General features: G+C 36.4%; 1 protein-coding gene and 1 pseudogene across 1 annotated transcript; one reads left to right on the top strand and one right to left on the bottom strand.

Annotated features, from left to right (window-relative positions):
- Positions 1-19,525: 19,525 nt before the first annotated feature.
- Positions 19,526-20,819, top strand: LOC145039596 (phospholipase A(1) DAD1, chloroplastic pseudogene; annotated as a pseudogene).
- A 540-nt stretch (positions 20,820-21,359) lies between these two features.
- Positions 21,360-22,395, bottom strand: LOC145038477 (uncharacterized). The gene is made up of 3 exons (XM_078986829.1): positions 22,187-22,395; positions 21,738-21,820; positions 21,360-21,658 (listed from the first exon to the last, which is right to left on the bottom strand). The coding sequence occupies exons 1-3, from the start codon at positions 22,263-22,265 to the stop codon at positions 21,626-21,628; spliced, it is 195 nt and encodes a 64-aa protein (XP_078842955.1). The 5' UTR covers positions 22,266-22,395; the 3' UTR covers positions 21,360-21,625.
- Between the last annotated feature and the right edge of the window lie 1,931 nt (positions 22,396-24,326).

A 24,326-nucleotide genomic window follows, 5' to 3' on the forward strand; every position in this document is an offset into this window, starting at 1 on the left:
TGGTTACAGCTTGAAGAGTTTGATCAAACTTAGCTTGTAAGCTGAGAAATTCTTTCCTAGAGACTACAATATTCTTCTTTTTTTGTTTTAGCTTCGAGGTGGACTGTTGAGATCCACTCGATTATTCATCGTCAAGCACCATTATGAAGTCATCTGAAGGAAGGGGTTGTTGAGCATCATCACAGTTATCATCATCAAGCCTGAAAATAGGTGATGAGCTTATTTCAATTGCAGTTCCATCTTCGTTTGAATCATAAGCTTCTTCATTTGGATGAGGCTTTGAAGGACCAGCAACATCCTCCATGTTGTGAACTTGTTGAACCGTTTCTTCCATTGTATTCATCCATTGTTGGATTGCCAAGATATCGTGTATCGTTTTCGCATTATTGATCATCGAAGCCTAGTATTTTGCCACAAGTTGAATGGCTTCCTCCTTCTGATGTTGTTTTTGCACTTGTTGAGATTTTTGAGCTTGCACTGCCCTCTTGAATGCCTAAAACTTCCTCATTCCAGACTCAGTAGTTGGACGATAGTGAGTCTAAGAGTCATCCATTGCATAACCATCAAATCATTAATTCTCCAAGGTGTCCCTCGGGTTCATGGTTCCTTGCATATTTATGCTCCCCGTGCCTAAGACACTTGTAAGTAATGATGTTGGAATAGGATTTCCAGAGCTTCCTCGGTCTCCTTGACTTAGAATCAAGTTTGGCCTCGACTTGGTTCTGGCAAGGGCTAAAAAAAGAAATGCTTTGCAATGCAATTGATGTATTATGTGTTTGTGTGACTCGAAGCAGAATGGAGTTCGGATCAAATACGTGCAATCTTGATGCTCTAGAGACCATAGGGCGACTCGAAACAATTAGATCCACTTGGGTTCCAACTGGGGGCATGTCTCCATTGTGAGATGAAACAGATACACTTGTTGTACCTAAGTGGTGAGATTGGGTCATAGAGGGTGATTCTGTGGTGACTTGAACAGCTACAAGAGTCTATTGAGAGCCTCTGGTATGTTCCATGGTACACATTTGGCTATAACCGGGGTTCAACTTCAGTTTCTTCCTCCTAAAAACATCTTGGGAAGCTAAAGATTCATTGTGAGTTTCATCAATAATATTGACTGGGATGTCGTGAATCGGAGCTGAAGGAGTAGGCTTTGTGGTTAGAACTTTTTTTTGAGGGAGTAACTCCCTTTTTCATGATGTTCTTGGGAGTTTTTCTTTTGAAAACAAGAGATTTGACACTTTTGGGTTTCGGTTAAGAATCTTGGTCTGCAGTAGTCTGGGGGTCCTGTGTTGCAGTGGGCAGACTGGGTCTAGGCGGGTAAGAGTGATATGAGGCAATATCACTAGTAGCCATGATATGGTCATCCACCTCTATCATAGTGAGTCTAACAAACTCTAAGATATACATGGGCCATCTACGAATAGGATCGAAAATAGTTTGATCTTTGGAAGCAGTATACGTTTTGAGATCGTGGGCTGTAAATAGGTTGGTGTTGTTGCCCATGCTAAGGTTGACCTCCTTGTGAAGATCAAAAATGCACAAAGACTAAGATTGAGCAAAGGTAAGCTTTGTCAAACCCTCTTTTGGAGCATCTTTGGAGTTGTAATGTAGGAAATCATCCCACAGTATCTGCCCATAATTGACTGGATTGTCGGTGTAGATACTCCAGATGATCTCCAAGATCTTGATTCCCATATTATCAATCCCTCCAGCCTTCCTGAGAGACTCCTAATCACGAAATGGCACACAATTTGTCAGATAGCTGGTAATTGTCTCTTTTTGAATTCACCGACACCTTTGAGCTTCTTTCAGTACCCCATTTAATAAAGGGTAGACAAAACATCGTTTGAGCTTGGGGAGTAAAAATCTGTTGATGGAAGAACCCTAATATTGATTGCATTGAGAAACTTTTCTTTTGTTAACACCACCAGATAATCATCTACAAGATTAAGATGAACTTCTTAGAGATTGTGGCTAGGACGGAACGCCAAAAACGCACATCCGAACAACACAGAAAAAGGAACACCCTTTGTGAATGAATCAAAAGCGCCAAATAGTGTGTGAGAAGGGAGGAACTTGATCATTATTTTGACAGGTTCGTTGTAAGACAAATGATCTTTGAAGATTGCTCTGAAATTTCTTGAAGCGATAGATGGTGTTTGATCCTTGATGGTGGATTCGGAACCGATAGGATGCGTTGAGCCGGATGCTTTTTAATTTTTTCTTCGAGATACCATACTTCACCATTGTTATAGAAAAGATTTAAGAACTTGCAGAAAAAGGTTTTAGCAAGAAGATGAAGAAGATGAAGTTCGTCGAGATAGTTCAGATAGCGTATAGGCTATCTTGGGAAGAATTGGGGGTTTTTATACCTCCAGATTTTAAAAGTTATTGATATTACTTTAATTGCAGATGTTAAAGTTAAAAACCCTTGGGTGTTACCATTATCATCTAGAATTAAAAAAAAATCAAAATTAAATTATTCCAGGAAAAGATGAACATTTAATATGTTGTAGGACCATGATCACACTCCAACTGATCGTGGCGTGAGGGGTGGTTTATAGGTTGTGAAAAATGGGGAAGTGGAAACAGATTATACATCAAACAGTTGTGTGACATGACTGGTTATGGAAAAACAATTCATTTGTTTTTTATCCGAAAAAACAAGATGACTAAGGAAAGTTATTTAAAAAGGACTGAAATATTATGTGTGAGAAAATGAATGTATGAAGAATGTTTTTATTAAATTCCATTAAGTAGCACACAATATTATTTAAGGCGTTTATGAAGTGATGACAACAGGCTCATTCAATTCAACTATGGTAGAATGCAAAGTGATTGCGGTAGCAGTAGCTAAAAACAAACTTGATCATGAAGGTTAGAAATAAAAGAAATAAAGACTCGAAGAATATATTTATCATATGTGATTTCAATATACAAAGTATACTAAAAAATAAATATGAATAATATATTATTCTATTGACAAGAACCGCACTGAAGGAAGTTCTTCAAGAGTTTTTTCTTTTTTTTTTTTGAAAAGAAAAGGAGCAGTTCATTCACCCTTGGAGATCTGAAGCGGTCTGTGGTACTTATCCTTTCAAAAAGAACTGCGAGTCGAAGTTCATCATTCCTAGCATTTCCAAAAATCCATTTAACTTTGTAGCATCAAGTGCCTTAGTAAAAACATCAGCTATTTCTTCGTGAGTAGGCACAAAAATGAGTTCGATATTACCTTTGAGGATGTGGTCTTTGATGAAGTCGTACCGTAGTTCAATGTGCTTCGTCTTCTAGTAATGAATAGGATTATGAGAAATCACTATTGCACTCTCTGAATCACACTAGATGAGCACCCGCAGTATCCTGTGGCTGTAGTCCATAAGTTGAGTCTTCATCCAAAGGAGTTGGGAACAACAGCTGGCTACGGCCACATATTCCGCCTCTGCGGTAAACAAAGAAACACAGTTTTGTTTCCATGAAGACCAGCTAAATAATTTTCCTCCTAAGAACTGACATCCACCCAAAGTGTTTTTACGATCTAATTTGCACCCAACATGATTTGCAACTGTGAACGCTTGAAGACTGAAGTCATTGCCTACATGGTACCAAATACCCATGGCTTTGCTTCCTTTTAGATATCTGAAGACTTGTTTGACTGCACTCAAGTGTGATATTTTAGGATCAGCCTAGTACCTAGCACATAAATCCATTGCAAATACAATATTTGGTCGGATGGCAGTGAGGTACATCAATGATCCAATCATTCCTCGGTATGTTTTGTGATCAACTGACTCTCCGGTAGGGTCAGTTAAGATTTTCTTTCCAAAGGCCAACGGGACCTTAGTTGAGGAGCAATTGTCCATCGAAAATTTCTTCAACAACTTAGTGGTATATTTTTCTTGATTAATGAATATCCCTTGAGGGAGCTGTTTAACTTGAATTCCTAGAAAGAAGTTGATCTCTCTATCCATGCTCATTTGAAACTTTCTTGTCATGAGCCTTGTAAAATCATCCATCATACCCTGATCTGTTGATCCGAAAATGATATCATCCACATATATTTAAACAAGCATCAAGTGATTATCATTTGCTTGTATATATAGCGTGGGATCAATCACACCTCTTTTGTATCCTGAGGTAACAACAAACTTAGTGAGAGTCTCATACCACGCTCGAGGTCCCTCCTTAAGACCATATACTACTTTCTCCAGCTTGTAGCGGTGATTTGGAAATTATAGACTTTCAAAGCCTGGAGGTTGTTCTAGGTAAACTTTCTCTATCATTTCTCCATTCAAAAATGCACTTTTTACATCCATTTGATGAACTTTGATGTTTTTATTAGCAACATAAGCCAAGAAGATGTGTGTGGCTTCTATTCTTGCTACAGGGGCATATGTTTCATCGTAGTCAACACCCTTAAGTTGACTATACCCCCCGGCGACTAATCAATCTTTTTTTCTCACCACCACATCGGATTCATCTAACTTGCTCTTATACACCCATCTTGTACCGACAATTGTGTGACCTTTTAGTTTCAATACCAATTTCCAAAATTTATTTTGTTCAAACTCAGCCAGCTCCTCTTACATTGCAATGATCCAATTGGGCTCCATAAGCGCTTCTTTTGTTGTTTTGGGCTCGACCGAAGACATGAATGCTGCATAGCGACAATGGTTATTTAAATCAATAGAAGATCGATTTTGAATACTTGAGGATGGGTTGCTGATGATTTGACCAGGTGGGTGATCTCTTGTCCAAACATGTAGTCGGGATTGCTGATGGTTTGCGATTGCGGTTGAGGTAATGTCCTCTTCGTATGAGGACTCTACGGTAGGAGAAGGTAGTTCCCCCTCGATTTGAGGACAGTCGGAAAATGAGTCTTGATTTGTTGAAATAGGTTGCAAAGTAGGTAAAGGAAGTTCCCCCTGGATTGATGAAGGGAGTTAAAACTGAACCTGGAGTGTGGATTGTTCCCCCTAAAGTGATGAGTGATGAACAATCCTTGGATCACTTTTTGTATCAATGTTTTCAATTTCTTCTTCAAAGTCTTCAGAAATGGTAGATTGATTGGTCGGTCTACGGTTGGGCACTGGAGCAATGTCTTTAAGTACTGGAACCTCATCGGTTATTACTACCAAAGAAAATGGTCTTTCCCCCTCAACCAAATACGTGGAAGTATTGAATGACGTTCCTTTAGACAGAATAGGTCCAAATACTACAACATGTTGTTGTTGTGCTACCGGAGACACCAAAATTTCTGAAAGGTACGTTGTTTCTACGGGATCAAAAAGGTCATCATAGTTAACTTCAACTATGTTCAATGGACCCAAGGAGATGGGGATATCACTTTCCATAATGTACTTTGTTTTCGTGGAAGGAGAAGTGATGCGAACGTAATAGTCAACAAACTTAACATCAAAGCTTTCGACTATCAGTTTGGTATGCAGTATGAGAACCCTGTATGCAACCTTGTTGGTGGAGTAACCCAAGAATATGCCTTCATCAGACTTCGGTGAAAATTTGTTAAGATTATCCTTGTTGTTGATCACAAAGCATCTGTAGCCAAAAATATGAAACACGCAGATGTTGGGTTTGCTGTTGTTGAGACTTTCATAGGGAGTTTTGTTGAGGCGTTTGCAAATGATGCTTTTATTTTAAACAAAACATGCAGTTTCCACTACTTCCGCCCAAAAGTAGAGAGGAGGGTTGGCAAAGTTCAACATCGATCTAGCTACTTCGACCAATGTGCGACTTCTTCGCTCTACTACTCCATTTTGTTGTGGTGTGTAGGGTGCCAAGAAGTTATGACTAATGCCCTTTGAAACTAAGAAGCTATTTAATATATGATTAGTGAATTCAGTCTCATTGTCACTTCTTATCCTTCTGAATGGTAGCTTAATTTGGAGCTCTATTTCCTTGATGAAGTTGATCATGATCTGCGTTGTGTCTAATTTGAGTCTCAAGAAGAAGAACCAAGTGAAGAGAGTAAAGTCATCAACTATAGCCAGAATATATTTCTTGTGATGAAGACTGGCTACAGTAGATGGAGCATAGAGATCAATGTGAAGTAGCTCAAAGGGTTCAACAATTGAAGAATCTACTATCAAAGGATGGTTACCCTTTGTTTGTTTTCCACGTTCACAGACTGGACATGTATCATTGTTGTACTTTAGGATTGGTAAACCTTGGACTAACTCTTTAGTTACCATGATGTTGATATATTTGAAGTTGAGGTGAGATAGTTTGTAGTGCCATATCCAACTTACTACGGATACTGATTTAGACAAAAAACACAACTACGGTTTTCCAATGATCAAAGAGACATCCAGTAGGTACATTTTCCCTTCAGCTTTGGACTTGATCAAGCATGTGTTCCTATCACTCGTCATGATATAGCAGTATTCATTGTCGAACTCAACTTGATGCCCAACATTGCATAACTGACCCACACTAATCAAATTATGATTTAGTCCCTCTACATAAGCAGCTCTTTGAATAGAGAAGCTTCATGTAGTCAATACTCCATAACCCCTGATAATTCCATTTGCATTGTTTCCAAAGGTAACGTGACCACCATTATAGATTGGCCTAAAATCGCGATGGTATTCCAACCTTCTAGTCATGTGCAAGGAGCAGGCACTATCGATTAACCATTATTCTTCTTGTTCCTCCTTGCACAATTCCTACAAAATTAGAGGGTTAGTTTAGGCACCCAAACAATTTTGGAGCCTTGGGTAACGTGTGAAACTTTCCTAACAGATGTATACACATGAGATTTATGAAAAAATGTTTCTTTTCTTGTTTCGGTCCAAGTCCAAGACGTTTTACTCTTTTTGGAAAGTCACAAGTTGGGATATGACATAACTCTCAATGTGGATAAAACCAAACATAAGATTCTTCTCATTTAACCAAAAACCATATTTTATCAAAGGTTTGGAAGGTGAAGTTTCTTTCTTGTGTTCGGTCCTTGAATGGTGTTTTACTGGAGTATTCTTAGGATTTGAAAAAGATTTGTCACGTAACGTAAACTTAGGCTTTGACTTGGTGACTGACTAATGTGATTTTGAAAGATTTGGAGTTGGAAAAATACCCTTAAAATTTGGATCTATTAAAGTATTTTGTGAAAATGACTTTACCTTATTTTGATGTTTTGCATAAATGTTTTGAAAGGGTTTTGTTACTGATTGATCCTTTTTGCATGCTCCATCAACTGCAGTAGTTTTTGAAAAGTTTTTTTTTTGCAGTAACGGGTTTTTTGATGTTCTTTTTGTTTCAAGATTTGACTGTATTTTTTAAAATTTTGTTCTTGTAATCAGCTTCCCACTTTTTACGTTGGGATCTGATGTCCTTTTGTAAAGATAATTTTTCTTGAACTTTTGGTGAGACCATATCACTGACATTCAACTGAGGTTTTTTGGAATTTTGAGGTAAAATTTGAGGACTTGACTCATCAGAACTAAACAGTTCATGATTTTGAGAACATTCGCCAAATTCAAAATTATTGATTAGTAATTCACGCAAGATAGACTGAAGAGTGGTTGTGCAATGGACTGGGGTATGCGGTAGGGAAGATTGAACTACCGCAGAGTAACTCAAGGGTGACTTTTCATTGGGACATGTTTTGGAAGATAAGGATGGACTATTTTCAACTACTCTAGGTCCTTCTAAAACAATTTCTTCATCCACGTCAGAACTTGATTAAGAGCCAGAACAAATTGTGCCAACAATGGGTATGGCTTCATCTGAAATACCCGAGGATTCAGAAAGAATTTCCTTTATGACACAATTGTTACTAAGTTCACGAAGTCTACCGAAGTGACACTAGATATCTTCAGGATATGTCTTACTATTGACTGGAAATTGAAAAGGTCTATTAGTTGGGACATATGGAGGATCAACATTGAATCGGGGAGAGGATGTCTCATTTTTTGAGTACCCATTGGACCATCCCCAATTATAAGTGTTGTCTACGATCCTATTGTTAACAAGATTCTCAATAGCTTCACTTTCATTAAAGAGTTTTTTCAATTAAAAGATTTAAAAATACAATCTCTTTTTTGGCTAGATCATGTTGATTTAAAGCAATATCTAACTGAGTTTCACTTAACATCTTAGAATCGTTTTCTAACAATAAGTCTTTTTCTAGCATGGCAACCTTAAGCCTTTTTTCTTCTAGTCTTCCTCTTACATGGTACATCTCTTGGGAAGCTATATTCTTTTCATTTAAGGATTTTTTGTCGTATGAAACGACGACAACACAAGTTTCATTAAGTCTTTCCAAGTATGATTCACAATCATGCATGTTGTAATTATTAGATTGAATCATAAATTTTACCTGTTCAACAATGCTAAGAGTTCCATCTTTTACCATGTAGCAATAACTCTTCTTCAGCTTGTTGGTCCATCTTCTTCACTAGTTGCCACCATTAGGGATGAAAGTGGGTCCAAACCCTGACCGGATGGACCCGGACCCGGAAAACCCGGAACCGGATAATGGGATTTTGAAGAACTAGAAACCGGACTGGTATGTAGGAACCGGTTCAGGTTCGGTTCCGGGTACGGTATCGGGTAAAGTGGGTCTAGAACCAGAAAACCAGGAAACATCAAAGTGGGTAGCTTAGAACCGGATAAAGTGGGTTTAGAACTGGAAACCCGGAAAAATCGGAAATTTTTGGTAATTACTTACTACTTAGTGCGTTGAACTTTGAAAATTTTCATATTAATATCCCGACTTTGGGGGACTGTAACTCATTGAATATGAAACCAAAATTATCAAAATTATAGTCTAAAATCATTTCTATACTCTAAAATACACTCTAGAAAAAAACGCATGTCAATCTGACTTTAAATGAATGAGATATGCATGTGCTAACATTTTCACAAAATACAAAGTACAAAAACAAATAGCTAAAAAGTTGAAAATTTTCAGTTTTGATATCCCGACTTCAGAGGATTGTAAATCATTAAATATTAAACCAAAAATGACAAAATTATAGTCTAAACTCATGTACAAACTGTAAACTACAAGTTGGAAAAAACCACATGTCAATCCGACTTCAAACGAAATAGATATGCATGTTTTAAAACTTTCACCGAATACAAAAAAACTAAAAAACTAAAAACTTCCAGTTTGATATCTCGATTTTGGGGGGGACTATAAGTCAATGAATATAGAACTAAAAATGGCAAATTTATAGTCTAAAATCATGTATAAACTCTAAACTACATGTTGGAAAAAACCGCATGTCAATCGGAGTTGAAACGAATGAGATATTCATCTTTTAAATGTTTCACAAAAACTGGTTCCAGCCCTAAAAGTGGTTCCGGTTCCAAACACCGGTTCCGGTTTTTAGACCCGGTTTACCCGGACCTGATGGACCCAAACCCAGATTACCCAGAACCTGGATAAAGCCAATTTTTAAACCCGTAACCGGAACCGATTTTATATATTCCGGTTCTAACGGTTCCGGTCTGCTTTTCCGTTTCTAAATCTCATCCCTAGTCACCATGCAGATTTTCCATTTCTTCTGTTGTTGTCTATTTCTTCATTTTCATCACCCAAGGACCAAACTTGATGATCCATTTTGACTTGAGCAACATAAGCTCTTGGTTATCCTTTTTCCTCCATTTGTTGAGCCATTCAGAGATAAAATGCCTTGTCTTTCACCACATTTGCTTTGCAGTCTTTGGCGAAGTGATTTTCCTTGTGGCGCTTATGGAAAATAACAACTCCATCTTTGTCTTTAGTAGAGGTACCGGAGTCTGAAGGTTTGTTGTTCTGCGGTGACTCCTTTTGAGAAGTGTTCTGTGCTTGTGAAGGATGGTGAGGGTTTCCCAGATATCATGGATGGTTATTCTGTGGGTTGAAGTTGCGATTGAAATGTGGTTTGGTGAACTATTGGTTTTTATGAAAGGATGGTGGTGGGAGTCTATTGAACTATTGGATGACCAAGGAAATGGAATTTTGAAACTCTTCTTCGTCGTTAAGTTCTGCATCAGCTTCATACGTCTACGGTGGGTTGTCATATGAGTGTTGGTATGATGACTATACGGTATATGGGTACTGAGGAGCTTTGAACTGCAGGGTTTGAGCCATCAAATCAAGTGGTCCTCCTAGATCTGCACAATCCTTTAACACGGTTGATTCTTGTGCTTGGAGTTCACCATAAGTTTGAACAGTGAGAGAGTGTGGATCTTTCTTTCTCCTTGGACTATCATTTTTGCTATGGTCTAATGTCTACCCAAACCATTTAGTAATTGTAGATTTGTCTTGTGATTGCTTCAAACTGTACCATCATTTGATAGCTTTGTGATGATGAGGTTAAACATTTTGAACGAGTCTTGAGGACTTTCACCGAGAAGAGCTTTAAAGTTGTCGAACTCACTGAGTGCAGTGGTGAGTTTCTCGTCTTGAGCTTGTTCAAACCCTTGGTAAAGATTTTTGAGCACGTCCCAAATCAACTTGGTAGATTTGCAGTTGATGATGTCGAAGTTGTCTAGAGCAACACCGCACGAGATTTCATAGAAGGCTATGGCATCTTTCTCCATTTTGTCAAGATCATCATTTTTTGATCGATTCATAGTTGCTTGAGCTCCACTAAGTCGTTCCTGAGCACCATCTGCTTGAACGGGAGTGAGAACAGGGACATCGGGTCCTTCTTCCACAAATCTACACACATCTCTTCCTAGCCTCTTAAGATACATTTCCATTCTTTGAGACCAATGGTGGTATTCACTTGCAACAAGTATTGAAGCTATGTTAGAGCCACCAACATTGTTGGAAACATTCAATGATAAAGCTTGTGCCATATTTCCGTGTTTTTTTTTGTTTTTTTCAGAATGAGCTTCAGTGGTATAGAAGGCTTTCCAAAATTAGAGTTTTGTTTGGAAAGCGACCAATATGGCTCTGATGCCAATTGTTGATAGAAAAACTTTGAAGAGCACTTGAACAAACGTTAGTGCAAATAATAAGTTACGGAGTAAGTTAATCTCAAGGATCTTTTTAGCTCAACAATAATAAGTTAGAAATATTAGATTGCGGAAATATAAAGGAAATATAAATGACAGCAAGTTATATCAAGTAGACACCAAGTTGATTCATAACAAGGATTGCATGCAAACACAAGTTAATAAATGTGATCAACTTAAAGTGAAGAGGAACTTGTATTATCAGTTAAGATAGAATAGATATGAATGGTCTTTGTATTTCAATAATAGTTCTGGAAGAGATAAGAGTGGTTTTGATACATGAATAAGTAGTCTCTATTTATAGAGTCCCGAAAAGTTACATTGGAAATAAACAAGTACTATTCTACTGACTTCAGTAACCATGCAAGGTTCACTGGACAAAACAAAGTAAACACACTAAGTTAGTAAAGTAACATGAAAATCTTCATTCATCATTCATCTCTATGGTAGTTGTTGCGGTTGCGGTTCATAAAAGATCTTCTCCAACTTCGGTAGTCAACTTCTTCTACGATAGCAGCTGCAATCCAGACTGCGGTTCCTTAGCTAAAGAATGTGACTTTTTGAATTTTTAAGAGAAAAACTTTGAAGAACACTTGAACAAACGTTAGTACAAGATAATAAGTTGTAGAATAAGTTAATATCAAGGATCTTGTTAGCTCCACAATAATAAGTTAGAAATGTTAGATTGTGTAAATTTTAAAGGAAATATAAATGACAAGTTATATCAAGTAGACACCAAGTTGATTCATAAAAAGGATTGCATGCAAACACAAGTTAATAAATGTGATCATCTAAAAGTGAAGAGGAACTCAGATTATAAGATAAGATAGAATAGAGATTAATGATCTTTGTATTTCGATAATAGTTCTAGAAGTGAAAAGAGTGGTTTTGATACATGAAGAGAGAGCCTCTATTTATAGAGTCCCGAAAATTTACACTGGAATAAATAAATACTATTCTACTGACCTCAGTGACCATCCAAGGTTCACTGGACAAAACAAATCAAACATGCAAAGTCAGTAAAGTAACATGAAAGTCTTCATTAATCATTCATCTTTGCAATAGTTGTTGCAGTTGCGGTTCACAAAAGATCTTCTCCAAATTCGATAATTAACTTCTTCTATGGTAGCAGCAGCAATCTAGATTGTCGTTCCTTAGCTAAATAGGGTCACTTTATGTATCAACACAACGTAAACAATAATTTAAGATCTTGTTAATAGGAGCTCAACAATAAAAAGACAGCCGAAAACAGACATCTTGTGAAAAAGTTATGAATTTTTAATATACTTTACCTCTCCTGGCCTGTTAATATATAACTTTAAAAATAAAGTCAAAATTAGCTAACGGATATAAAGAACATCAAAAACGGCACTCGTATGCGAAAGTTACAAAATTTAGAAGTTGGAAGAGGCTGTTGTGAGGCTACATGTGTACACCTCATGTACGCAACATGTACACAGCACGGTCTCGCATACTTGGCTCATAAGTGTCCACGTCACCCCATCTGAAATTCACCATTTGTCCCTCGTACATGTAGCGTACCCTCGTACGCCCTGCGTATAGAAGTACGCCCAACGTAGAACGAGGTTGGCACCTATAAATAGCCTGTGAGGGTAGCCACCAAAACTCACACCTTAACCCTTTTCTCTCTCTCTCTCTCTCTCTCTAAGTTCTCTCTAAACCTCCCCCAAGCTCTAGTACTTCCCGAGTGCAAAGAGGTGAGTCCCAGAGCGCCAGAAGGCTCCAAAAAGAAGAGTTTTTCGACTTGAAAATTCTACCCCACAAAGTCTGGTTCCTAGCCAAACCCTCTTATAAGTAAGTTATGCTTACCCTACTTTAAGTATAGCTTATGTTTAAGTTTATTATCATTATTATGAACTTATAAACTATATATATATATATATATATATATATATATATATCATAAAATATAATATATAAAATGTTATTATAATATCTTTTAATTACTCGCGGTACGGGGAATCTAGTTTGAAGGGCCGCATAGGGTTGTTGGATTTCAAAAGTGCTATAATGCCAAAATGGTCATGCCCTCCGGTGTTTCATGTCTGGCGCATGTTTGTACATAGTGGTTGAAAAGTAGTGATCAATGCTTATAAAATAATAACGCTCATAATTAGTCGCAATAAATATTAGACTAAAATCTAGTGGTAATAATATTAGGTTTCGTCGAAGGAAAATAGAATTGTTAGAAGCAAAGCGCTGCTCGAGTTGGGAATCATCACTTTAACAAGTGAGTGCATAGTTACTTTCATCTTACACATAGATATGAAGTATATAATATAAACAATGTGCTATGTGTGCATATTATTCGTGTTCCTGATATATATATATATATATATATATATATATATATATATATATATATATATATATATATATATATATATATATATACATGCTGGATGAACGATTTATACATATTGTAAATGATTTAAACAATATATGTATTTTATATCTATGAATATGTTGGGTAGAACATGAGTAATTGAAATAGTTTATGTGTGATGAAATAAAATGATGGGAGGCCTCGATGTTTACAATGATCCAGTCATCTAGCAGAGGATAGATGACGACCCTGGACTATTCTAGACAATCTAGTGGAACGCTAGCAGGCTCGCAACATGTAGGTGTTTGTGAACGATGTGTCCATCAGTGTACTGCATTCCCTTCATGATTGCCTTGAGGGCATATATTCCATCGGTGTACTGCATTCCCTTCATGATAATATCATTATCATGTTTTTGGGAACAAATTCCACAATATTATTCTTTTAAGGATACTTTGATTTCAAAATAAGCATAAATAAATCGATCTTTTCTGGCCGTGAAATTGGGGATGTCACACTGTACACATCACATCTTCTTCTAAAAACCAAGCTCGAGTTAGAGATCCACGTTCACGATCCTAAGCCAACAATCAAACAAGAAGATGATAAGAGACCGAGCCCGTGTCTCCAACCCAACCGTTTTATTAAAAAAATTGAAAACACTTTGTGAAAATTCTTGGATCCTAGTTTGAGTTTGGATTCACACAAGTGTTCCTCCAAACCCCTCAAACCATGTCTATGATACCGACTTGTAACGTCCCATTTTCACAAGCAAAAAAATCATTTTCAAATTAGGTAAAATCATCATTTACATAAAACCCAAGTTACGAAATCCCATTTGTTCCAAAATATAGTTGTTTAAAAATCAAAGTAATATAAATAATGTCAAATCTCCGTTGTTGCGGATGAGTGTGTACAATCACTCCTTTGCCTTCTCATGATCATCAATGGTACCTAAAAAACATTTAATCCACAACTATAAGCCAAAGATGAAAGAGTTCCCCAAAAAAAACAACATACCACAATACATATACAATGCATGCACTCATGAGCCTTCAGTCTGTCTGTCCCGCCTCACAAGGCCTACAACATGCCTAGACCGCTCTCCTGAGCCTACAGTCTGATTGGACCGCCTCACTAGGCCTATAGTACACCTGTACCGCTCTCCTGAGCCTACAGTCTTATTGGACCACCTTGCAAGGCCTATAGTCACTTAGACCACTCTCGATCAACATACAGTTGATCTATACGTGGCCTACAACACACCGCTAGCCCACCTCGGGTATCTTGGCCTACAACACAAAGCAGGACCACCTCAACCCACCACCCAAAATATTGACATTTGTAATAGACAAGCAATAAATTAACCATATAGACACATGCAACTATATACACTATTTTACCTGTCTAATAGCTCATTACCACATACTATGCCTCATACAGTACACTACGCTACTACCGGTAGATCTCCAAGGAATGCATAGCTATATGTAACCAGGGGTGAGATATACATTCGAACATGTGGATCCTATTCTAGAGCCATAACAAAACAAGGAACATGCAAAAAAAATCCTAGATCAAGAGTTCTCAAGTTAACCTACATGACTACCTGCAACCCCTAGGGCACTCCACCAGACGATCAACAAACTATTAGTACTCTAACTAGCATACCACTACTCATATACCCTAATATACAAGGATATATGATGTAACACATAGTATAATGAGGATGTTCACCAAAAATGCAGACTCGGAAACACAACAACGCCCTCACTCCCTGCATCAATCACCCCCACGAACTGACTGACACCAAACACAGATAAATCCCTAATCAATAACCCAAGTCCTTTAAGTTTGACCCAAATCAAACTGGCCATAAGTCAATGGTCAACGATTAACAAAAGTCAACGGTCGACCAAGTCAATGCTCACCACAACGTGGGGACCTCTTGGCCACATGGTAAGAATACCAAGAAAATATAGTCATGAATCAGAGAACCACCACGTTGTGGCAAGCCCATTGCCACGTCGTGGGAATTGGCAGATTGTCATAGTCTTCATTAAGTGCTTAATCCTTACAATCTAAGCCTAAAACTTCAAATCTATATCTTTTCAATGCTAGATCTATAACCCTAAGTCCAATAGGTCCTTAATAGGGCCAAAACTTGTGTATGGGACCAAGAATCATCCAAACTACCCAAAAATGACCTCAAACTTGAATCTAGAAGAAGATCTGTCAATATGAGAAGTTTATACCCCAAGTAGCTTAGAAAACTGAAGCAGAATGATGGATCTAAACCAACTCCTTGTTTCCTTGTGAACTTCCTTCTTTTCAATCTTGACCAAAAATCCATGGAATAAGCTTCAAATCAAGAGAACGAGCTTTCTAATCATCACAGAGACTAGGATTTCATTGATAAGGGGTTGGAGGCTGAAGAGGATGCCCTAATCCTTGTGATTAGGTGCTTAAATATGGAGAAAACCCTAAAAATCTTGGGATTAGGTTGCATTAGTTGCCACTTCATATGGCCTTCCTCTTGCCATGTCGTGGTGACCATCCAAACGTTCATTCCTGCATTAGACATGCCACGTTGTGATGCTCCATTCACCACGTCGTGGCACTAGATTTTTCGCAAAAATCTTACATCTGACCCCTTTAAGCCCTCATCTGGTCCATTTTGGAAAACAGGTGTTACAGTATCCCTTACAATTTCCAAATTTGTGGAAACCAATTTAAGTATTTTAAGGTTGGTTTACCTAATATGAATGAAAAATACCGCCCTTTAAGAAAAGCATATCATTTCTTTTACATATTTAAGTTTAAAATGACATTGCATTATCTAAAAATAAAGTAAATATCCAGGATAATTGTTGTATATCTTCAGACATTGTAATGGGGAACATTTGCATATTATACAAATGCTACTTTACTATGCTCCTTGTTCACAAAAGGGGGTAATGGGTTTTACAGTTTTACCATTCGCTCTTTCGTACGTTGAAAATCACAAATCATTTCTAACGCAGTCATATCAACAATACCATGTTGCTCGTCGACAAGGTGTAGCAGATTATATTATTTTGGTAACGCATCCTCATCACTCGACTAATTGGATGTCCGGACTATGATTAAAAAATATATACAAAGGTATTATAAAAGTCAATTAGTTCAAAGATAAAATCAAACAATATAAAACATACCCATAGCAAAATTTATAAAATGACAACTACTCTAAAATAATAACAGGTTTTTCAAAATTTGATCTGATTTCATCGTTCGAAGTTCTATCTATTTTCATTTTAAGCGTTAACATCCTCTTAGATTTTCTTCTTACTTTTATGGATGCATTTGGTGGTTTATTCTGTGATTTTTTTTTCTATTTTTCACATCAGGTTTTTTTATCTGCAAAAACAATCCAACCAAAAATTAATTTTAAATTATAGTTTTAAAAAATAAATAAATAAATAAAATTGATTATTTATATAAACCCCTTTCACTTTTAGTCAAATTATTCGATGTCCCTTTATTTTATAGTATTGTTTAGATTGTAGATCCCATAGTTTACGTCTTTCTTATTGGGTAAAGGGATTTAGAGATGCCTTTTAAATGCATGCATTCCCAAGATAATTAACCGAAAATTCTACATTTCCAATGTTACCGACTACAGAATTGTAGAAATTGAGGTGGTGGGGGGTCGAGGCACGACTGGGGTTTTAATGGTCTGTCGGAATATGGATGATATACTGTATGCCCTGTCTTAACATAAATTGGATGATAGTATGCCCTGTCTTGACATAAATTGCAGATATTGTGTTAAATTTTCTTGTAATCACCAGGAAAAAAGTCAAAAAGATTGCTTTTTAATTTTTATTTCAAACTTAATGATACAATATTGTCGGTGTCAGTTACGTTACACTTAATGCATTCGTTAAGATTTAACATGGTTGATTGGTTGTGAAACTCCTTATCAAGAAGATTTAGAATAGTATTCTGACCAACTTCATATTTTATGGCTTTATGCCATGAATGCATGATAATCCCACCCCATTTGCATACAATACAAGTTGGTGCATGTTCAATATTTTAAAGAGCATTTGCATACAATATAGTTTATAGTTTATTGTTAAACAAAACACAACTAATGTAATGAAAACCAAGTTTTCAAAAAAAAAAAATTGATTTTGACATTGTTTTTTTTTTCATCCAAAATATGATATCACCAAATAGTGTAATATCAGATGTCTCATTATCAAAATTGATATATCAATTGACAACATGGTTGACCGGTTAATTGATTTGAATGTTCAATTTGAAAAAACAAACACACAAAAAAAAAATATTATCAAAAATCAATTTTTATGTAAATTTAGTGATTTTGTGAAATTTGTTCTTTAATAAATGTCTCAAATATCCCATTAATAATAATAACTTATTGGGAATTATTGTCCCAACATGAATACATGATAATTATAGTAGTTACTGGAAAAATTCTTTAAAACAAGATTCAAGGTTTAAATCGCTCAAAATATTATTAAATTTTTTATGATTTATCATTGGCATGATACACTTTAACATACATATTTTTATTGTATAAGGCAAACTAATATCACAAGTGAATAGTGATTGTAACAATATGAAACATAATGTGCCACTCCTTTTGATCACAAAATAAATAAATAAATAATTGCAAAGTTTAATGTGACTTGTAGTACAATTAAAATTTTAATTGTTAATTATGAAAATGTTTCATTTCTTTACAATATTAAGTGCATCATACGAGTTAAAATCATTGTTATGGAAATACGAAAATTTTAAGCTCACTCACAGGATAGATATCCCAACTATTTAGTTGAACTTGGTGCCCCTCAAAGTTATCTATTTTATTTGAAGAGCGTGTATGGATCGCATTCCGTCTGCTACCACCCTCATTCACTGTGGTGTCTCTATTCCTTCTACTTCATGCAATCTCTGTCACAATGGCATTGACTCTAGTGATCACATTCTTGTTAGGTGCCCTTACGCATTTGAGTTCATGTGGTGGATTTTTAGATGGTGTGACTGCTCAAAACTTCAATTCAGTTAAGGAGGTCATTGATTTTGTTGCAAATTGGGGATATTGTCCAAAGAAAATGAAACTCCTTATTGTGATTATTTATGGTGCCCTTTGTAACGTCTGGAAAGCGAGAAACGATAGGCTCTTTAAACAACGCGTTCTCCACCCCTTACGAAGATGGCGGATCACATAATCACCATGGTGTTTAATTGGGTTAAGTGTTTGGGTAATTTTGGCTTATGTAACTGGTCTGATCGTGTCTGCTGCCCGTTTAAAATTTTGTAATCTTTTGTTTGTTTGACTCACCCTGCCTTTTTCTCTTTGGCAGAGGGCTCGTTTGTTTTTTTTTTTTTTTTTTTTGAACGGCAAATCTAATCTACTCCTACACTACTCTTAATTCTCCACCTATGTTCCTCACGGGACTTGAACCCTCGACCTCAAGGGGGCTCGTTTATCTTCTTTATAAAACCACGGTTTCAAAAATAAAATAAAATAAAAATCTTATATAATGAAAAGTTTTAGTAAACGGTATGTAAATAATGTAAATGAAGTCATTTGTCTTGTAATTACAATAAATCTTAATGGCATTTAAGAACAACATATTTTCATAAATGTTTCATGATATAGAGCACATTTTTAAGTACAACATAGGTGACCTTCGAGAATATCGTACATGAATTTTTTTATTTTTACTTTTTGTTAAAAAAGCACTATAATCTATTAGAACGTAAGGTTTGAACTTTGAACGATACAGTCGTTGTCCATAGAAAATTCTTTTCTTGTCACCTATAGGCTATAGGGCGGTTTTTTTTTTCTTTTTCTTTTTTTGTTCCTTTCACAAGAGTAATAGTTGCTTCTTGATGATAAGTCAAATACAAAAGTTAATATTTAAAGACGTATATGACTATATAAAATATGCGTCGACAATTTACATGCATGTCATGTATAATTATTGTATAAAGTTTATCACGTCTTAAAAAGTACAATTACACTTGGACTTAAATCTTGTTACTAAAAATGGAGAAACACCCAACTTCATTATACAGCTTCTTGGAATAGCAAGCCAACATTGGTGCTTTTTTTAGCAACAAACAGACACTTCAACACTATATATATGCATGCCCAACACTTAATCTTAAAAACCACATTCAAATCTAACTTTGGTTTTTTAAAACCTTCACCATGACACTTAGTATGAAATCGGTTCAACCATTCGCACCCATGGCTAAGCCACCACCCGAACCACTATGTCAAAGGTGGTCTACACTGTCCATGAAGACAGCTCAACCAACACGTGTCACTCGAGCTCCAAGTAAATGGGTTATTGACTCGGAAGGTCGTCAGACGCAACCACCACTGAGTCGACTCGGTAAGAGATGGAAAGAGTATCACGGGTCGAAAAACTGGGAGGGATTATTGGACCCACTTGATGACGGTTTACGTGACGAGATTATACGGTATGGGAGTTTTATCGAGGCGGCGTACAAATGTTTCGATTCCAACCCTCCTTCAGCAAGTTACTCTACACGCCATGTCACCGACTCAAAAGTTGATGAAAGTGGATACCGTGTGACGAAAAACTTATACGCCACATCATCGATTCCAATGCCATCTTGGGTAAGAGGGATTGGAGAGCGGTCTAGTTGGATCGGTTATGTCGCAGTCTGCGAGGACCAGAATGAGATCACTAGACTCGGTAGACGAGACATAGTGATCTCATTGCGTGGGACCGGGACCTGTCTAGAGTGGCTCGAGAATCTGCGAGCCACTCTGACTCGTTGTCCGTTCGGCAACAAGTTGTCGAACGGACAACATGACGCTCCGATGGTGGAAAGCGGGGTTTTAAGTTTATACACGTCGAGCACGACGGTATGCCAAAGTTTACAGCAATCAGTAACAGACGAAATTTTAAGAATAGTTGATACGTACGGTGACGAGCCGTTAAGTGTCACCATCACAGGACACTCTTTAGGTGCTTCTTTAGCTATTTTAGCTGCTTACGATATTAAAAATACGATCAAACACGCGTTACATCTCTCGGTTATCTCGTTTGGTGGGCCCCGGGTTGGGAACCGGAGTTTCCGGCATAATCTAGAACTACAAGGGACAAAGATTCTACGGATTGTGAATTCGGATGACCTTATTACCAGAGTACCAGGTTTTTTCGTGGAAGACCATGATGACGTGGCGAAAAAACAGAAACCTCGCGTGGAACATTTGCCAAGTTGGATACAGAAATGTGTAAATAATAAACGATGGGTTTATGCTAACATTGGACATGAACTACGATTGAGCAGTCGCGCATCATTAAAGTTGAACAGTATTGATGTTGCCACGTGTCATGATTTAAAGACATATCTACATCTAGTAAATGGATTTGTGAGCTCATCTTGCCCTTTTAGAGCAAGTGCAAGAATGATGCTCAATAAAGCTTCAACTGTTCCTCCCACATAACAGTTTTTTAATAAAATCATTTTTTATTTTTTTATTTGAAAAAGATTCTTTGGGAATGTGACATTTTATAACATTACCCTTGCATAAGTTTGACTCTCTTAGTCTCAAACTTACGTTTCATTTCCAATCATGGGAATTAATTAGTATTCTGTGCAAGATTTAGTCAACTGTCAAGTAAATGGTGTATATTTAAATACGTAACATATTTTGCTCATTTTTAGTCATCTTACATCTAATTGATAGTGTTCAATGCAAGAAAAAGTAATGTATTTTCATTTATTTGTTTATTATAATTTATAAAATCATATCTTCATCATTTCCTATTTCAGTATTGTACTTGAAAAATCGAACTAATTATAGCAATGTAATAGAGCCAGGTATTTTAAAGTACAATTTCTAAATAAGGAAAAATTGCAAATACAATGCTATAATTGAATGACTTTATCAAAGTACAAAGTCTTAATAAGAAAAAAAAAATGAAAGTAAATTGTTGTGATAAAAATATAATATAAGTAAGATGCTATAATAAACAAATAAAAAAAAAAAAAAAAGTACATTGCCATATCTTTTGCATTTATCCTTATGTCATATTGTTTAAAAACATTTATACTTGAAAAAACTGGTTTAGCCAAACCAGAAAATGTTCGAATTCAAGTGTAAGCAAATACTTTAACTTACATTGACCCAAAGAATTGAGATTTTATTAACTTGTAGTGAGGATGCATAACATATTGCAAGAACAATAGAATCTAATAATATCTACCTTGAATAATCATGCTTTTGTGTTGAATTCTACTCTTAAATCATCACTTCTTTTTACCAGTTATACCTGCAACCACCTGCAATGATTTTACAACTATCATTTAAAATCAATGGTTAAAAATGAATGTCATTATAAAACAAATGTTCAATACTCACATCGTTTAAAGCAGGTTGACGAACTTGCTTGGAAGATTCAAATGAATCCAGCATAGGCTTCACCACGGCTGGAAGGAATAGACCTGAAAGTTCACAATTCACAAAGGTTTCACTTATGGTGTGGTTTCCACTTTCCAGGTAATCTAAAAAGGTAACACATTTTGAAACTAAAAACCTAAAAATATAGGTATCAATTCTAATTTCCAAAATCAAATGTGAAATCTATCTTTTCTGGGCAGAGGTGATACGAATCAACAAAAGTATATATGCTTTCCGTTTTTTTAACAATGCAAGGTTACCAGATCGATATCAGATATCAGATCATAGAAACAGGATGGTGAAACAGATGAATCGTGCACTGCAATATATCGCTGGAATTACATCCAAATTGAATTTGATCGAGAAAAGGAACATAAATTAGGGTTCAATAAAAAGAAGAGGAAAGGTACCAACGCCACCGAGGAGACATGAAGCAGCAACAATTGGCTCTTGAGCAACGAACATCTTTAGTTTATCCATCACTGCCATATCGCTTCCTCCTCTTTGCTCGATCTCTGTGAAAATTTCTCGCTTTCTCTGTGTTCGTTGGCACTGTTGTTTTTTTTTGTTCGTGCGCAATCAGAATCGGGTGGAGTCGGAAGTTGAATGGAATATAATATTTTTGTTACGTTGATATTCAATATATTGACACATAATTAATTATTAAAGAATTAAAGTAAATAGCTTACTTTTCGTATTTACCAATTTTTTCATATACTTAAAAATGCGACATTTCTCAAGAATTATAAGTTTAGTATCTTAAATATACGAGCAGTTCAGACTACATATAAGATATTAATGCATGTATGAACCGAATAATTTTATCAATGGTCACAAAGTCACATAGGCATATCCTTAAGCACTGATACACTTCATTCTTAAATATTTTAATGCAAAACACATCACATGCATTTAATCAACATAAAAGAAGATGAACCTCGAGTAGAGTCAATCCATTGGATTCATAGAGACTTTACAACCTAATGATATCGTTGCCTATTCTCCCTCTGTGTCATAGTCCAACATCGGCGAGACAAACGTAGGGGAAGAATAATACGTAGTACCAAGATCAATACTAATAGGAAAAATCGATCAATCAAGAAACAAAAAAAGGTAAAACAAACTAACTCAAAGCAGAGTACCTATATTTCCGATTCAAATGGGGACGACACTGGAGATGGTGTTGGACCACACAATCAATGGTGATTGCTCCGGCGGGAAGCATGTCGATAACTTTCTTTTTCTACTTTCGGCACAGACGAAGAAACGGGAAGATAAAAAGAGAACAGAAGAAAGAGAACAGACAAAAAATCAATGATGATTGTAAATTGTTCTAACCTTGGCTCCTAGATTTGGAGCATGGTGTGTGGTCTTCCTCTCCATTCCGATTGTTGGAGATAAACTAAGACTTTGTTGTTGGTCTTGAACTGTGAGAAGAGTGAGAAGGCGAGAGTAAATCGGAAAATATGACATCCCTATTTTTACGGGCTAAAAAGACATTTTCTTTACGCTTATTTTAAAACAAAGTATTTTTTATAAGACGGAATTTGTCCCATAAAAAGTTTTCTAGAAAAACTGTTTTTCATTGATTATTGAAAATTTGTGATATCATAACTGATACAAGAAAAATATGCATAAAGATAATCATCACACGCCTTACAACATCTTTTATACTAATGGTCTAAATCTCATTGAATCTCTCATTAGATCCAAACATCATTATCCAAGTACCTTTGTATTGCTTCTTGTGATACAAAGAAACTAAGTGGGTCAGATTTGGGAATCTGGTGAGCACATAGGATTTTCAACCCATAATAATATAATTGATTTTTTTTATTATATATTTTGCATCAAACAAATAACTCAGTTACTCATTCTCCTTATTCCCACTCATTGATCCTAAATCGATGACCTCAAGGGATCTATCCTAAAGGAGCTATGAGCGAATTATACTCCCTCGGGGATTCCTTAGTAATATGATATGATGCATGGAAACGCTATTCAAGTAGCCGTACCCGTATCTGATATTTGGAGGAAATGGAAACGGCAGGAAACGTTTCCTGGACGTATCAAGGGTTTCAAGAAATGTATCGGTCAAGTTTCCACAAAGTTTCCTATTTTTTCCTTTTTTTTTTTTTTTTTTTGCATGGGCTTCTTTGGTCCAAATAGGATAATGGTGTAATGGGCTATACGATATTACCCTACAACTATTAGGGTTTGTTTGTTTTTTTGGCAAAAAGACTTTTTGACCACTTATATATGCGGGCGGGTAGACATTTGGCAAAAAGACTGTTTGTTTTCTGGAAGACAAAATAACTCAAAAAGACTTTTTCATCTCTTTTTCGGGAAGACCTCAAAACATTGTTTCTCCTTGTAGAATACATTTCTAAGCTACCTTCTCATTGCCTCCATCGCTCGTTCCCTTTCACGATTACATCTCCCAATGGCGATCTCTCCACCGCAGCCATCCTTCCAACGAACGTCGGTCCTTGCTCTGCCTCCATCGCTCCATGTCGTCGTCATCTCCGCCACCGCACGATCAGATGCAAT

The sequence above is a fragment of the Lactuca saligna genome, chromosome 4, assembly GCF_052625555.1.
Source record: "Lactuca saligna cultivar CGN05327 chromosome 4, ASM5262555v1, whole genome shotgun sequence".
Lineage (NCBI taxonomy): Eukaryota > Viridiplantae > Streptophyta > Magnoliopsida > Asterales > Asteraceae > Lactuca > Lactuca saligna.

Bases quoted from the DNA above. Each gene is read 5' to 3' on its own strand.
- LOC145038477 (XM_078986829.1), bottom strand. From the start codon at position 22,265: ATGGCAGTGATGGATAAACTAAAGATGTTCGTTGCTCAAGAGCCAATT. The intron at 21,821-22,186 runs GTACCTTTCCTC...GTGAACTTTCAG, and splicing joins ATGTCTCCTCGGTGGCGTTG to GTCTATTCCTTCCAGCCGTG. The intron at 21,659-21,737 runs GTGAGTATTGAA...AAATCATTGCAG, and splicing joins GTCAACCTGCTTTAAACGAT to GTGGTTGCAGGTATAACTGG.